The sequence below is a fragment of the Convolutriloba macropyga genome, chromosome 9 (assembly GCF_964194025.1).
Source record: "Convolutriloba macropyga chromosome 9, txConMacr16.3, whole genome shotgun sequence".
NCBI lineage: Eukaryota > Metazoa > Xenacoelomorpha > Acoela > Convolutidae > Convolutriloba > Convolutriloba macropyga.
The window spans coordinates 65,276,407-65,294,926 of record NC_134476.1 but is presented as its reverse complement, the minus strand read 5'-3'; the positions used below and the strand labels follow the sequence as shown (position 1 = coordinate 65,294,926).

At 32.1% G+C, this 18,520-nt stretch overlaps 1 protein-coding gene across 1 annotated transcript in view; it reads right to left on the bottom strand.

Moving 5' to 3' along the window:
* The window catches only part of LOC142346289 (uncharacterized), a 41,568-nt gene extending 27,917 nt beyond the window's left edge, over positions 1-13,651 (bottom strand). Inside the window, exons 1-2 of the mRNA XM_075398803.1 lie at positions 13,572-13,651; positions 11,525-11,589 (exon numbers count right to left, since the gene is read on the bottom strand). Coding sequence (XP_075254918.1) covers positions 11,525-11,589; positions 13,572-13,651 — 145 coding nt within the window. The remainder of the gene's footprint in view (positions 1-11,524; positions 11,590-13,571) is intronic.
* Between the last annotated feature and the right edge of the window lie 4,869 nt (positions 13,652-18,520).

The window sequence follows — 18,520 nt, the reverse complement described above, 5'->3', positions numbered from 1 at the left end:
TTAATTTATCTTCTAATATATTCTTCTGTTTTGTTTTTCTAGATAGTTTAATTCTATAAGTGTTTCTAGTTTCGTCATTTTTTCATATTGATGAAAACTACTCTGAAATAAAAAAAATGATTAGCTTGTGGAAAACAATATCGGACTACGAAAGAGTTTATAAACCATGCTAAGGATCCCTGGCATGATGAATTAATAATTTCAAGTTATTCTAAATTTTTAAATGAAAGGGAAACCAGTAAATATTAAAATTTATAGAATATAACAAAAACAAATTAACTAGAGGAAATAGTGATTTGGAAATAACTTTCGGAGGGATAATGATCTATAATGTACTAACTACTAAACCAGGAGATGCAATTGATCATTTTATAAAAGGAAGTATAGAATAGAAGTACCTAATATTATAGATTATTAACCAGTTTTTATTAAGATTATAAATCAGGGAGAACCTGCTTCACAGATAGTGAAACTACTTTGCAGATCATTATATAATCTAATAGCGGCTTCAATTAACTTTCTATCATCCTTAATGGTTAGTTCTAGAATATTATTAACCAGTTGTTCTTTGTTTAAATTTAATGATGCTTGGCTTGCCACTGATGAAGTCCGTTCACAGATTTTTTTACTTAATCTCTTTTGAATAGATATAGATTCTCATCATGAGGATAACTTTTTATATTGTTTACATAAAACCTTTTATCATCAAATATATTTAAACTAATCTTACTTGTTTTTTTGTTGTCATGTTATCGCCAACTTTTTGTATTCTGCATTCATCTATAGTTCTCTGTGTATTATTCATTAACGTATCATAATAATCTATGTGCCTAGCATTTTTATGCTTCTTTATTCCTTTTTCTTTAGTGTGTTTAGGATAATTTTTGAAGCTATATGTTTTGGGGGACAATGCTATAAAATCCTCAATAATCCTAATCCCCAGCTCGTGTTTAAACTTGCCGGGGACTTTATTATTAGTTTTTATAGGTATGTCTGGATTACTTAAGTCCATATGCTCATCACTAACTTTACCTTCACTATAACTTAATACGAAACTGTCCGTATCCATATAGTGAAGTGTTATATCTTTGAGTGATGGTTGTAGAATATTATAGAATACATCAAACATATGTAATTTGCTAAGTTCGAGTATTGTTACTCCTACATATGCAGGTGAGCTATATTCTATTTTTTTCTTTATATATTCTATTTGTCTATAATCTCTATATCTATTTATATTCTTAAATGTTGGTTTACTTACACTTTTCATTATCTTTTCTTCATCATGCAGGAACTTACTTTGAAAGAAGTGCAGAGGATTCATGCACATTCTTCCATATAATGAGTTATTCATTAATTTCCTTACATCCTTTTCTGCTTCAGTTTTAGCTGTTGCTCTTTTATTTGTATTGTTTTGTATATAATCTCTACATATATAATCTTGTTTAAATTTAATTACTCAATGTATTTTTGTTACTTTTACTCCCATCCTAATATAGAACTTTAACATCCTATAATGAACCATATATTCTGTTTTGTTGTTTTGGTCTAAGATTAATTTCTCTGATCTTGCCTTGCCTCCATCTCTTTCTCTGTAACCTAATCTTTCTCTTATTAGGCATTAGTGCCAACTGTTCTGTTCTCTCTTTACATTCATTAGTATTTTCAATATCACAAACTATATAGTAACCATGACCACTATCATCTGGAGTATTCAATATTACATCTAGAGTAGTAGTAGCAATAAACTCAAATTCCTTTAAGGTAACTTTAGCATCATTGCATAACCATATAGGTTGTTTGCGTCTATGTACCATATAGACCTTTGGTCATGGGACTTCGTCCATGCTTCGCCATGCTCTGCCATCTGCGATGCAGGTTCCCTGATGGAATTACCATCACTGTTATCCGCGAAGCGGCTCTGCCGATTTATATATCTATCACCCATTTTTCCACATATACCACCTCTCTTTAATCCAACAAAATCATCTAACATTTGTTTATCTTGCAATGTATCTAATGTAACACCACTTGACATTAACCAACAATCAAAACTATAACCTGGTAGACTAACGTAATGAGGTGGAATGAGCTTGAATTCTTTCATGCTTAATTTAACATATTCATTCATGCAATAGTCTAATATTTCCACATCATTCTGTAAATACTCTATAGTTAGATCTTTTTCAGTTTTATGACTGTTTTCATTATTAAAGTTATCTACTTCTTCTTGTGTTGGTAATTTATTATGTAGAGAGGATTTGAAGTCTTCGATTTTTATATTACCTATAATTTCATCATACGACTTTTTTGTGGTTGGGGAACCAAGGCCGCATGCCCTTCCCCAGGTCGCTTTGCTACTATACGACTCTAAACCAAAGTATTCATATGGATAAAATGTTTTAGTTTTACAGCCGTATATCTTTGCCATTTGATCTAGAGGCACAGCTAGGAAGTTATAACTATCTAAGAATTTAAGACAACCAATGCTAAACATCTTAGACTAACCAGCAGCTCGTGGTATGCTATCTACTTTTCTTTTATCATTAATTTGTTTGAAGAGTTCACTGTATAGTAGGTTGAAGTCATAGCCAGAGCCATTATGGAATAATAATGGAATGAAGTTTTCTTGTTTGTATCTTAGATTACATATTTTACATGCAGGTCCTCTATATTTACCGGTTTCATGACAATGGTCTCTTACTTTATTGATACATGTTTTGCTGCAGATATGACAGGTGTTATTGGTTTCAGGATATAATTTATCTTCTTCTGTGAATATCATTTGTTTTGTTGCGCTTGAAGTTATTCTCAGTTTCTATTTCTAATAGATCTCTAGCAAAACTTTTGATGCAGCCTAGACCGAAGTAGTGCTTGAAGTTACCTTGCCAGGTGTAACCCACAGCTATTGGAATATGTTTGGCTATAACATATTTATGGGTCTCCGACCATGCTTCGCCATAACCATTAGTTGAGACTTCAACAATGCAACATTCTATATCAGCAGTTATAATATTTTTTATATTTTGACGTTTGTGTTCATTTATAAAAGTAATATGTTTTTTCTTAGGACAAACAATCTCTGGTTTGAATGAGTTGTTGAATTCGTGTTTATCATATTATATTTGTGATTTAAACCAATAGGTACACCTATCGCAATAATAATATTTAATGTTATTTTTATTTGGGCGAACTAACAGGGTTTCTATGTTTTTTATTAGGGGGCAGTGTTCTATTTGACCATTACTACAAACTAGTATTCTTACATCTTTTCTATCTTTTTTTAAAATCATCCAATTGTTTAAACAATTCTATTTTGCCCCCACCACAAGGTGTGTATACCCAAATATTAATATTATACAATTTCTGTATTCTTATTATATAAGCAAAATCATCTCCATGTTGTTGTCTTGGTTCAATTAGTTTATCTACATATTTACTTTCTCAAGTTGCATGGTGTGGGGCGGGATGTAGCCAAGCAGTTATAGTTAGTTGTAAGCAATTCTATTTATGAATACGTATATTTAATATCGATTTAGAGTTTTTGAGATCAGGAGGTAAATCTATATAACTACCAATAGATGCTTTAGTTGGTTCAATGTTTAACTGAATACTTCTTATTCCAAGAAACTCGAAATCATAACCATAACCTTCATATATTTCCTTTTCGAAATCTAGCCACCGATTGAAGTCACCGTATTCATATATTGCATTATTATTAATATAATCAGTATTGAAGAATATTTTAGTAGTTTCAACTTCTTCTTTGGTTCTCTTCTTATAATCACATTCATCCGTGATCTTATATTTAAAACACTTAACTTTACGAAACTGGTAACAGTTTTTAATTTCTTCTAAAGAGTAATTAGAAGAATCTAAAGAGTAATTTCATCTATATCTTCGAAACTGGTACTTTACGAAACTGGTAACAGTTTTTAATTTCTTCTAAAGAGTAATTAGAAGAATCTAAAGAGTAATTTCATCTATATCTTCAATGTAATTCCGACCTTTATCTGTAATATAAAACTCTCTCATGTTCTGACTGGAGTTTATATCGAAGTCTTCTGTGTTTTCTAAATACTTAAGATTATGACTATATGAGTGACTAGTTAGAGCTATTTTATTCCTAAATTCTTCATGACATTCTTTACATACTTAAATCTGGTGGAGATATCCTCTTCAGTTTTAGTTTTAGGCTTGGTGGCTGGTTTAGTTTTAATAAAATATTCATCCGAATTATACACCCTCTCAGAGATTTCTTCTTCTTCAGACTCAAACATTTTCTCCAATAGTTCCTTATGTTTGAGATCGTATGATTGATGCCTGTATAAACCCTTCCTTGATTCAAAGGATAGATTACAGACATCGCAGAAGTTTATGACATTAGTTTTAGTTGATTGGGACATGATGTTTTTATTTAGGGTAATAATCAAAAAACAATATTTGGAAAAATGAAAATGAACTGCAAAAAGTGTATAAATAAACCTTGGAAAGAGTGTTGTAATAATTGTAAAGAATTAGAATATTCTTGTTATGTATGTAAAAATATGGTTAAAATGAAAGATTATATAGAACATTTGGAATATCATTATTCTGATCCTGATCAATATCTAACATGTAGTATGTGTAATGTTTATGAACATATATCATTATATAGATTTAGAAATAGGAAATGTAGACTATGTATTTATCTTCATAGATTTAGATATGGTCATACTAGAAATCAATTCAGAGAGCATGTTTATAAGTATAATATTCAAGAAGACATAGAAAAACTGTTTTTGACTGTGCTCTTTTTGTTCGCTTTCTTTCATATTTAGCAACCACTAATAGTACAAGAAGTCAACAAGCCTGGTTTAACATCGCATTACACGTCAGTGATGAAAATGATCGAATGAAAAGTGCATATCATGCTAAATTGGCCGCCACCATTGACAAAGAAAGCCAACACCACTAACAGAATGAAATCAAACAAGTGAAAATTTAGGATATATGATGCCCTTAAAAATTAGCTAGTAATGAGTATTTATTAAAATTTTTATTTAATTTTTAATAATTATACAAAGATTTCATTTTAATAGAAGGATTTAAATATTACTTTACTTTCAAACAGGTGATTACTTGGGAAAGGATAACTAATTTTAAGTTAAAAATCATGTCAGAATATTCTAGAAAAAAGAGTGTTCGAGAATAATTCTCCATGAGGGGACCTTTATTCTCCACAGAACTTTTTGGCCATTCATCATGAGATTCACTTCACTACAAAAACTAGCGAAAAATTTTTAACAATTTTCGTCATTTGACGAGACTTTAATAACTGGAGCTTTATCATGCACTTTTTTATCTGAAGAAAATATAAACGAGTTGACTAATTTAACAACTCAAATGATTACATTTTATAAGGAGAACAAATGCATACCCGACAAAACCGCCGAACTTGAAAGTGAGACTAGAAAACGAACTGAAACAGAACTCTTCCAGTTATTCCTCTCCAAGTTCAAGAAGGACCTACTAAGTTACGAGCATCAGGAAACACTGGACAAGTTTGAAGTGAATGTGCCGGAATATTTATTTTTCCACACTAAACAGGAATGAATTCCTCAGGAATATATTCAATATTGGTGATTTTGAGTCCTATCTCACCACAGGCAATAACATGGAGGGAAAGTTGAATCGTTTATATCTACTGACAATTTCTGACAGAGGATACATATGGGGGAAAGTGAAACAAAATCATCAAGAAAACAATAAGGATATTCACCGGAAAAAACTACTGAACGATAAAGGATATTCCTACTCTACTATCCAGAGTTATATCAACTTCTCTCAAGCGTGTGAGAGCTATCCCAGGATCCTAGTCTCAACAGACTACTACTCAGAATGGAAAAAGTTCCTTACAATGTTTTTGGCAGAAGTTCAGAAGGATAGCCAGCTACAATCTAGGTGCATGACAGAACTACAATTTTCATAAATGATAAACAAGTGATTGGTTATTGAGCAATATATTTAATATTAATATTGATATGCTTAGTGTTCATACATTAATATATTCACCTGATTATTAAGAGTTCAGTCAGCTTAATAATTAAAATTAAAAGTGTTCAAGCATTCTGTAGTTGCACCCTCCCCACAGTTGCCATTAAGAAAGGTCGAGCAGTACTGCCGCAGCGTGGTAAAGGCGAGTCAACCTTTTAACAAGACCTCTCAAGACTCGGCTCAAAAAATGTACCCTGGTACATATAATCACTCAGTTAAACATCATAGATCAATCGTCTCCAAGGGTAAAGTCAAAATTTTAAAGAAAATTGTTTCTTTTTATCGATTTCTAAGCAATTTTGAGTTATTTTCAGTCCATCCGATTCTATTGAAAAAAACTTTGTGAGATGATTAACCTGATTTATTTCAATATAGTTTGGCATATTAGATATGAAATTAGGCATAAAACTAGCTTGAGAACTTTTGGATATTAGTGTATGAAATGCATAAATTATACTAAATATGTACATTTTGTAGACAAAATTGTGCATGTAATATGTATTTATAGTGGTGAATATAGTAGTGGATAAAACAAGGATTCCAACAAAGAGTAAAATTTGGCCCGATTCGACATGCGCGATTAGCGTTAGGAGAAGGGGACAAATTTTACTGGTGGTTGGAATCCTTGTTTTATCCACCACTAACACTGAAAACAACTTTTTCCAATTTGATTATTTAGCTGGGTTCGCAATAGTTCTTGGTTGATATGGAGTTAAACAAGGAGTAATATTTAGATGCCCAACTGAAACTTCTAATTTTGGTTTGACTTTCAAAGTTGACTGTTTCTCTGTTAACTGAACTTTGTAAAGATTTTTAGTTGTGCCAGGGAAATGCAATGTCTCTCCTGGAATTAGGAACAAAAACTCAAAAACTAATTTACACTAAAGCTGTTCAACTTCTGAGTTGAATCTTAGTGAATCGGTTTGAACAGCAAACTTTTTAAAAAGTGTTTGCAAATCAGCACTGTTGAAGAAAAATTCAAAATGCATGAGATCAGATAGAAAACTAAACTACGCAGGGAAGCGACCGTACCCCAATTTACAGAGTACGGGTACAAGACTTTTTTAGCAAACCTTTATGTGAAAACCCTACACGGGCAATTTGGGGTGCAATAAACATGCAATCGCTAAGCTGGGTGGCATAAACCGAAAAGAAGTGTAATTACTGATATAATCAAGAAAAGATAGAATAAAATTCATTTTTTAATTAAATGTTTTCCTTAATTTAGGTTATGAAAGGACGAAGTATAACAAGGTCATGTTTGAGACTAGAGACAAAATTTCATCAACAGCAGTACAATGGATTGTTCGGAAAATTATTTTATCGGTTCAGAAAACTATTTAAAATCATAAAAATTTGCCGCTAACATCTATGGTATGAGTAATATATAACACAGAACCAAGGATAAATTTGTTTTTTCTTAACCTTATATTTTTTATAGAAAGAGATATCTTTAATTTTAAACTATTCAGTTTTAATTAGCTTCCTTTTCCCCTATCATAGATATCGTGTAAAAGCTGCGTTAGACAAAAAGTCAAGAGGCAATGAGGATATTTAATTTGCCGATTATTTAACCAAATCAGAAAACCACATCACATTTCAAACAACTGTTGAACATCCCTTTTCGTGGAATCACAATTATTGGAAATTTAATTACCCAAAAAAGCATCCAAGTTTATGCAACCAAACTACTCGACTTTGATAAAATTTAAAAATGCAGAATCTATAAGAATATTTTATTTGATGCTCGACATTTTGACACACACGCAATAATCACATTTTTCAAAATGTTCGTTAAAGAAGTGGTAGTTAAAAAAAACAAAAAATGAATTTTAAATTATAAAAATGTATATATTTCCAAAAGCCTATCAAGTTTTACTGATCAATTTTGAGTATCCTTACTTCTCTTGTTTATATAAACCAGTTAATATCAAGGGTAAATCTCAGAAAGGTGTAAGAACCCCACAATTAGTGTACAAATACGACTCGTAAACAAATAAACTGCAATTTCTCTTTCAAAAACTTGAAAATTTTATTGCTAAATGGGATTTATCCTTAACTCCATTCAGCTTATCCTAAGCATATATCAATAACAATCAATCGTTATACTTAAGAGAAAAATAGAAACAAAAACTTTATTAGGCAAATCCGTACAAAATTTTCTCTTGCATTGAATTTCCCTACTGGCTCATTTTCCCCTAAATTGAAAAAATGGCTGCGAGAAATTAACAAACAAATGAGGGATATATATACTGACAGAAAAAGAAATTAAAATTACCGACAACATTTTCCTTTTTAAGCCTGTCTTCTTTATTGTCTGAGCTTATGATGATAAAATTTCACCTTTTCATTAATAATAATTTTAAAAAATTCATTTAGTGGTCTTATGTTTTTTACAATTATTGTTCATCAAAAAATCAGATGAAATTTTGATGAACAAACAAGAAGAGGAAAACAACAGAAAGGAAACCTGTTTTTAAAATTTTCAAAAAAAAATTACCAAAAATTTTTGCAGCAACAAAAAACGCAACTATTATCATTATTATCCTCGCGTAAAGTGATCTATCTGTTCATTAAAAAGGAAGACACTGATTCTCAAGTCTCATAACAGAAACAAGTTTTTGAGATAAACAAGCAGTTTTTAAAAACATTTCAAGTGATTTTTGACTTGTTGGAAAAGTATAATTACATGCAATGTGAAAATTTTGTTGTGTGCAATAGTTGAGGACCATCCAATCAGAAAACAACTTTTATAGACTAAACACAAAACTTTCTTATTTTGATACGATTGCCGTTTTTGCACAATTTTGAGGCCAGTGTCAGATTTCCTGAGAAATTTCTTTTAACATTTTGTCACTTTTTTAGTATTAGTGTTTTTATAAGCATTTTTGCAAAAGTATTGACAGCACAGCAAGCCAATTTAGTTACACTTTCTTTCAGGCCTGGATATTCCCTACTAATAATATTATGTCCTTATTTTTTCGAACAAGTAATTTATTTCCACGGGTCACCTTTTTCATTGGCTTTAGTTATCTAGTAACTAAGATAGTATCGATAATGTGAAAAATAGTTCTCAAAAGTCTCCCCAGGGTTCGATTTTGTCTTCCTTAAGCGCTTTTTTTATTGTTGTCAGTCAAATCTAGTGCAATTGTGTTTTTTGGATGAATTTCTATTGTGTTTGCAATATTATTTATTGCTAACTCACTTTCTAATCATTGATTTTAGCAGTTTGCAAACCAGATAATCGAACTCATGAAAACTATGATAACAAACTACACTTTCTTAACTTCGTTTCAACAACTTTTTTCATTTTTGTTGTGTCACACCATAAACTAGGCAGTTTTTCATCCAGTCTACACAACGAACACTTTAAACGTTCATTGTGCTGATTGAAAAAAATTTCGCTACCATCGTTCCAGATTTCAAGACAGAGCAATATAAATTTTGAACTGATTCCAAAAAAATTCGGTATGTTCAAAGTTTTAAAAGAATTGCAAAAATTCCTCTAGTTGGCTTCAAAAACAGCATGGAAGCAACAGAACGTTTGATTAAGCCATTTTAACCATTGAATTGTTTAAAAAATACAGCGGCTTCTGCCGGGGTGGAAAACAAATGAACAGGCAACCTTTAGCTATCTCCAAGTGGCTTTCAATACTGGGTCAGTATGAATAAAATTCCTGCTCATTACTGAATACTGAATCATAGACTGTTCATGTCACTTTTTTGACTTGTCAGATTTGCGTTCAGTCTTTATTTTACAATGGTCAGACTTGGGCTAAGTGCAAAAATATATTTCGGTACGTGGATTGAACCCACGATCTCCCGATCCCTAGACGTTCGTTCTCTTTTCTTCGCCACCATGACTGTTGGAAATTTGTGTTTTGCGACGTTAATATACCCTTGAAAGAAGCAAATTTCGAGCGAAAAGGCGAGCAAAATATATCACATGGGAAACAATAGCCCAGTACTGATTTAAACTTGGAGTTAGGTACGGGAATAAAAATAATCTGATTTCTGATTTTTTCACTCATACTGTTGTGCCTTTTCCGACCAATTAAACGCTTTCTTATCATGTTTACCTACAAGTACATATTTTGAGCTCGGTGTAATTATTAATGCTGTTTCACAGGTAAAAATTGCAAGGAAAACTCGAAACTTTCGGTGAAAGTCTTCGTTTTTTAAAATTTTTCCGAAACATTGTAACTCCATCCATTTAATGGCTAAGAGACGATGAAAAAATTTGGCTTCCATTGCTGTTTTACCTTTATGGGCTTACTAAATAAACTTTTTCAAAGCTAGACAAAACTTTTGTTCCATCCGGTACCTAACTTTCAGAGTAATTCAGTACTGGAACAAGAAATTTTTCAGAAAGAATTGAAAACTGATCCAAAGTGTGTTCTTGTTTCACTTTGCCCTGATTTTCTCTGATTCAGACTCTGATTAGACTCTGAATCAGACTCTGATTATTTTCTAATTCAAACTTTGAATCAGACTCTGATTATTTTCTAATTCAAACTTTGAATGGGACTCTGATTTTTGTCTGGACTACCCGGGTCGAGAAAAATTCCAATAACTATGTGAGAAATGCGCTGAAATGCGCTGAATTTTTCGAAAATTCTCACATAACTATTTGAAATTTTCTCGACCCGTGTAGTTCAGACAAAAATCAGAGTTTGATTCAAAGTTTGAATTAGAAAATAATCAGAATCTGATTCAAAGTATGAATTAGAAAATAATCAGAGTCTGATTCAGAGTCTAATTGCAAAACAAAAGCCTTACATAATAATGCTCTGATATGCGCTGAAAAGTGCTGAAACTTTGTAAGAAATGCGCTGAAATTCGCTGAAATTTCGAAAAGTTCAGCTCTTTTCTTTCGCTCCGAGGCTTGAACCCCGATCATTGTGCCTCATCTATCAATTATTCCACTGCGCTATTGAGAACTGAAATGCTTCCCATTTAATTTCAATTTATAATAATAAAATGTTTGATATGAAAAGCGCTGAAATTATGTAAGAAATGCGCTGAAAGGGTGCTGAAAGTTCTGTAAGAAATGAGATGAAAATGCACAGAAACTATGTAAGAAATGCGCTGAATGGGTGCTGAAAGTTCTGTAAGAAATGAGATGAAAATGCACAGAAACTATGTAAGAAATGCGCTGAAGGTGCGCTGAAATTGAAAAGTTTCAGCGCCATCTCGAAATTTCAGCGCATTTCAGCGCATTCAGCGCATGTCCTACAAAATTTCAGCGCAATTCTTACAAAAAGATGCGCTGAAACGGCGCTGATATCTCGACCCGGGTAGGTGAAATTCATAACTATGTTTGTGAGCCAATCTAGGTTTCACCTGCTTTCGCTCACAGGTTTCAAAGTTTGGAGGGGGGGGGGGGTGGGACAATTTTAGAGCTGCAATCGCAGCATATTCACTCTTTTTCAGCTCTTTGGGTAAAGTTGAGGGGGGAGGGGTCGGGTGACACAGATCACTTTCTTACCCTCAATTGGCCTTTGTAAACGCAAAAGTGCAATAATATTGTCTGGTGCCTCACTTTCGTCCGGGCTAAAACAAACAACAACAACTCACTCGATGGCTTCAATAGTTTAAGTTGAACCCAATAACTGAAAGGAATCTTACAAAATATGCCACGTTAAAATGATAAACAAACCACATAATTTTTTGGCCCACACTTTGCTGCCATTCGTTCAGGTTCTAGTTTCGCTCGCATTTTGTCTTTTGCGAAGGCCAAATGGTTTATAAAAAGGCCGCCATTTTTTTTGCAAATGGCTGCTCTCGAATAAACCCGGGTTGCGGATTTTGGCAACACTTATGAAAGAAATGCGCTGACAACCGCTGAAGAAAAATATCTTTCACCACATAAATCTCACTTAATAATCCACCTAATCTGTTGAGTTTTCAGCATCTTTCTTTCATATTATCAGCACTTTTCAGCTCATTAAGCGGATAATTATGTAAAATTTATCCTCATATTTATCGCAAAATAAGATTTATCCTAGAGAAAAAATTTTTCAGCGGCTGTCAGCGCTTTTCTTGCTTAATTTTCATTAAATTCAGCACTTTCCTATTTTTCTTTATTATATTTATCGTTCAGCACTTTACTCATTTTCAAGGCTTTCCCTAAAAAATTTGGAAATTTTTTGATTTTGTTTCTGCTTCTGTACATACAGAAGCAGCACCGGAGCAAGACTAAACAGAATTGCACTAGAGCAGTCCAACTTAAAAGTTATCGCAGCTGGAGTATATTGCCAAAAAACTTGATTGAAGGAAACAAGGTAGTTTAAGTCAAATTGTCTTCCTTCCGCTAGATAAGATGAAAACGTGACGCTTTTAGCTTGTACTGTTTATCAATAATATGATTCATCATTAAAAAAACAACGCAGATGTTTGATTGGTTAATGGCTCTACAGGAATGCAAAAGATGAAAGATCTTACATGCTGACAGCATTATAAGAAATACTGCGCAAAAAAATTGCACGACAAATTATGTAAGAAAGGCGCTCATTCCGCTTACTTTGACATTTTCACAACTGCTGAAAATATGTGATAAAAAGGGTTCTGAGAAGCTGCTGAAGTCTTGTAAGAGAAGTGTTAAAATTGTGAAAGAAAGCCGCTTAATCCTCTGAATTTGAATTTTTACTAGTGCTGAAAATATGAAAGAGAGATGCTGAGAAACTGCTGAAGTTTTGCAAGATAAATGTGGAAATTATGCAAGAAAGGCGCTGAATTCGCTGAATTTGAGGATTTCACAAGTGCTGAAAATATGTAGGAAAGGTGCTGCATAAAATGCTGATTTTATATAAGAAATATAAAGTACTCAAGAAAAGTAGTACTCTGTAGTACTCAAGAAAAGAAAATTCATTGTTTGTCGATAGTCTTAAAAGTTCATCACTTTAGAAACAAAAAAAGTCTTATTTGTGTTGAATTCTGACGGCAAGCTTTTGATGTACCAATATTTACTCCAACAAACTGGATGGCAAATTCACTCATGGATTTTATGTTATCAAAACAAATTGCAACGACAATTAATGCATGCGCTCTCACCACATGGCTCTCAAAAAAGAAATCAAATTGGAGCTTGATTTTAAATTGTGTTACCGGATTGAGATGTAGAGGGACAAATCAGCAGTTTACCTCTTTTTGAAAAAAAAATTAAATTATCTATCAACTTTCTTAAAATCTTGTTCTCCGGAATTTTTAGTTTCGTAGTTTTGCAAACGTCCGGTTGATCAGAAAGAAAACAAAATAAGTTGGGAAATCAAAAATTTGAATAGTATTTTATGTTTGAAACGCTTTATGTTCGCGGCTTAAAGTATTAAAGAACGGAAACATCATCAAAACACGTTAACGATTTTCCTTTGTTCGTATTTTATGACGTTGTAACCTGCAGAATATTTGTTCAGATCACACATCTTGTAGTTCAAAGCGCTGCAAAGTAAGCAGATTTACGACTATTGGGTACTCGTGTAGCAACAAAGGCAATAAACTCTGTTGTCAGAGGAAATATTCAAATTTTTAATACAAACTCGAATGTCCTTTGTAGTCTGCTCAGTCTCAGGAGCTGATTTGGTTCATTATTTTTGATCCATCGGCTGTTGATGGCCATTTGCAGTTGTAGCAATAGTTATTTAACATTACTGCTTGCTGAGGTTATTGTGGGACTTTTTTTATAACATAAGAAATAGGAAAATAATTAGGTATTATCTGTTTTTCTTTAACAAAAAACCAGTAGACGGGAATAAGTTTTTCAATTGATTGGCTACTTGACTTTTTGTGAAATTTTGTATATATGTCAATAACGTTAAAAGCTTATTAAGAAATTAACTTCTTGACAATATTTGTAACTATTTTATATTCTTCTCAAATCTTTTTCTATTGGAGCTCCATGCGAGTTTGCCAACCAATGTATTGTGTTTACAATTTTACTTTATTCCCTGTAGATGAGCGCCACAAGCTACGGTTTTAAACAACCTTTTACGGCATCTGCAAAAAAATTTGAAAAAAAAATTAATATGAACTTCAAATTCGGACAAAAGTTGGTTACAGGAAGGGAAAACCTTTAACCTTTTGTTCAAAAAGCTAGTAAAGGTTACGTTTTATAGGATCAAACAATAAATAATAAAGAGAAGAGCGGCTCTTAGGAGCAGTTGTACTACAAAACCAACAAAGTTTTTTTTATTGTTGATAAAAATTGAAGTTTTATAATTCAGAAACGAAATGTCCTAATTTCAAAAAAAGTAGTGTCAGCTGCAGATTTGGTTCCTTCTCTTTTTTTATGAAATTTTGTGGCTTTTTTGTAGAAATAGCTATTCTACGAATCTTACAACTCAATTCATTGTGAGATTTTATTGAATCAAAACAAGTGGTATCAATGTATTTGATATGTGCTCCGAAGCGCTTGGCTTAAAAAATCAAATAGGTAATTGATTTTCGATTGCAATGAAAAATATAGTAAATGAATTTAACTGTGGCGTATCTTTGAAATAAAAGGAATTAGAATTATATAACAGTTTTTGTTTAGAGTTGTTCTGCTGTCCTTTTAGTTTTGTAGCATTTGCAAAAATCCGGTTGAGCAAAAAAGATAACTAAAAGGTAAAAACCGATATACTGTTTTATATTTGAATCGAGTTCTTTTTAAAGCCTTGAATTTAACAAATGAAAAGAAAATGAGAACTCTTTAGAGGTTTACATTTGTTGACTTTTCCGTGACGTTTTAACCTTCTGTACATCTTTGCAAACAATTAGCTGCTTTTCTCAGTGCACGTTTTGCTTTTTGGCCATCAAAGCGTTTTTGCTCTCCCAATGACTTTTTGTTTCCTTTTCGTTCGTGGTTTTTGCAACAGATTTGTTAAGATCACACGTCTTTTAGTTGACAGCGCAGCACTATAAGTAGATTTATTACTTTTGGGCACTATTGTAGCAACAAATCAATAAATTTTGTTGCCAGAGGAAGATTTTAAGATTTTATTACAAGTTATTTCATATAGTCTAATAACTTTTGTAGTCTGCTCAGTCTTAAGAGCTGTTTTGGTTCATTATTTTTAATCCATTGACTGTTGATGGCCAATTCCTTTTATAGCAAGAGTTTTTTAACATAACTGCTTGCTGAGGTTACTGTGGGATTTCTTTATAACATAAAAATTTGAAAAATAAATTGGAAATTAATTAGTTTTATCTGTTTTTCTTTATCAAAACACCAATAAAAGGGAATAAATTTTTCAAGTGATTGGATACTAGTCTTTTTGTGAAAATTTGTATTTATGTCAAAAATATAAAAAGCTTATTAGGTAATTCACTGTGAAAGTATCTGTAACAGTTTTCCATCCTTCTTTCATAACTTTTTTCTATTGTTGCTCCTTGCGAGTTTGCCAACCGATGTATTGAGTTTACATTTTTACTTTTTTCCCCAAATAGATGAGCACCACAAGCCTCGGTTTTAAACATACCTTTAGAACATCTTCATGAAAAGTGGAGAATTTAGTCGGAACCCCAAATTCGGACATATATTTGTTACATGAAGAGAAATTGCTTGAATTTTTTTGTTCAAAGTGCTAGTGGAAGTTACGCTTTATAGCTTAAATTATTATCTCTAGTTGGAAAATAATATGGTTGCTTTTTAATAATGTTGTGATCTTTTGGACACCTATTCAACATTTAAGATGCTCAGATCAAAATAATGCATAATCAAGAGAATAGCGGTTCTAAGAATCTGTTGTACTAAAAAAACCATCAAAATTTCTTCTTATTGTTAAAAGTTGAAATCTTATAATTGGAAGCGAAATTTTTTAATATCAATAAGCGATTGCAGTAATTTCAGCTGCAGCAGATTTGATTCGTTCTCTTTTTTCATATTTTTTTGTGGCTTTTTTGTTGTAGAAATAGATATTCCAAGAATCTGATAACTCTATTCATTGTGGAATTTTATTATATTAAAACAAGTGGCAGCAAAATTTTGTATATGCGCTCTCAACCGGCATGGCTTAAAAAATCAAATAGTAACTTGACTTTAGAATGCAACGAAAAATATGTGAAAAATTCACTTTGGCGTATCTTCGAAAAAAAGGAATTAAAATCATTTAACAGTTTTTGTTCTGTTAACAGTTGTTCTTCGGTCCTTTTAGTATTGTGGTTTTTGCAAAAGTACGGTTGAGCCAAAAACATACCAAACAGTTGGTAAAAACTGGTAATTGGTATGTTTTAGGTTTGAACCCAGTCCTTTTTGTGGCTTTGAATTTAAAAAAGGAAACCAAAATGAAAACTCTTTAGAGAATTGCATTTGTTCGCTTTTTCATGACAATATAACCTTTTTAACATCTTTTCAAACAATTTGTTGCCTTTCTCAATGCATTTTTTGCTTTTTTGAACGTCTAAGTGCCTTTTTGCACTCTCCCAGTGACTTTTTGCTTTTTTTCGTTCGTGGATTTTGCGTTTTCGTCTTTTTTTTCCAAAGTGCATTGTTTGCGCATTTTTTAATGTTATTTGTCCGGTTTTGTTTCTGTTAAAGCTACGTTGCTTACGTTGCACACTTTGGAGGGAACCTTTTTCAACCCTACTTCATCTCAACCTCAACCTTTCTTCAACCGCTCTTCGTAAAAAAACAGAATGTCAGGAGAAAATCGACAAAGTTCAAAGCACTTTTGAACAATTAAAAAAGAAGATGGAAGGTTTTTTGATCCCCTAGATTAACAATTATATTAATAATTTTCGATAACTTTTTAATAATTTTTTTAGATGTTTTTTTTTGTTGATGCACCTAAGATTTGTACATTTGAATATTGCGACCTTTAGACCGCTTGTTTCAAGATTTCAATGTTTTAGGAGCAAGTTTTGACGGTTTTGGTGTACATATTACGTGCAAAAAAGTTTGCTATCTTTTAGGATTCTGGCAGTTTCTGCCAGAATCTTGCAATCTTGCAGGATAACCGTTCCAAAATTGACTGGGGGTTGACTCGACTATTATTTTAAACTTATGAAAATTCTTCTATTATTTCTACTTCTAATGCATGTTTCTAGACAACAAGAGAGAAAGTTCACTTTTTTGCCGATGATTTTCAACAACAAAAAAATCTTTTGTTGAAGATATAATAAAATTACATGAACGCGGTAAAATTACAGGATTTAAATATTTTAGTAGACGGCATAATAGTACAACATTATTGTGTCGAAGTACAGCCGCAGTTCCATATGACTCCATTATCTATTACTAATTATAAGAAAATTGAAAAAAAAAGTTTTTTTTTGAAAAACCAGCTTTCGCGACATTCATTGTCATGTAGTTCAGATATTTTTGAGATACAAATATTTTTCACCCTTCTGCGAAAATTCATCAAAGTCAATAAAACTTTCCAAATACCCAAATCTAATAGTTTTTTGATCAATCTTTCTAATAGCTTTTGAAACAGCAGATTGAAAAAAGAAGTCAATTCTGTTTTCACTCTAATTGAAAAACACTCATCACCACACTGAGTTTGCATGTTCAGTTGAAAATATCAGGAAATATGAAAATATGATTTGCATCTTTTGGTGAAACAAGTTCGAAATGCTCAGCATGAAATTTTTGTGTTTATAGAAAAAAAACTTTTCGTTTTCTGATTTTGTTTAATTGGGGGATCAATTGCACGAGTCACACAAACCCAGGTCTGGACTTTACAAGTTTCACAAGTTGACATCAAAAATTTTTTGTTTCTGAAAAGCCAAAAAATAGTGCAAGTTGAAGCATATAGAATGAAGTTGGAGTAGGAGTGTATATATATATATATATATATATATATATATATATATATATATATATATATATATATATATATATATATATATATATATATGTATATACCAAGAAGTAGGAGTGGGCGGCTGCTAATTCTAATTTAAATTATAATGGAGTGAGAGGAGAGGGCAGGATGGAGGAGGCTGCCTATGTTTTTTTTGCAACAACTAAATTAAAATTATAACCATACTGTTAAATATACTTGAAACAAAAAATACTTCAAATCATTCAAACAAAATAAAATAATAAACATCAACCATTTTCTTACAGAATCGCATTATAATATTTTCTTCCGATTGTTTTCTTCCTAAAAATAAAAATAACTTTTAAAAGCTCCTACGTTACTATTCAAAGGAATTTTTTCATATTGTGAGAGCAAGAAATCATTCAACGTTGTTTTTAAAAACGTTTTCATGTTACAACTGCAGCGTCTCCTATTTAGCTCATTGGAGATTCTTGTTTTGTCGAGGAAATATTAGGACATTTCAGGAACCCTGGGCGAGATCTCGACTTATGAAAAAGTCCAAATTTATTGGGGTGGGGTGGGGGGGGGGGGGGCTTCATTGATTGATATTACGGGGTCGATCTAAAGTCAAGCAGAAAAAAACGTCGGTGAGGTATAACTTTGGTCGAGGTACGGCCGAGAACTCCAAAGTCGAGCTGAAGTCTCTTCATAAACTGTTTAAGCCGAGCGTTCTCTTTTCATAC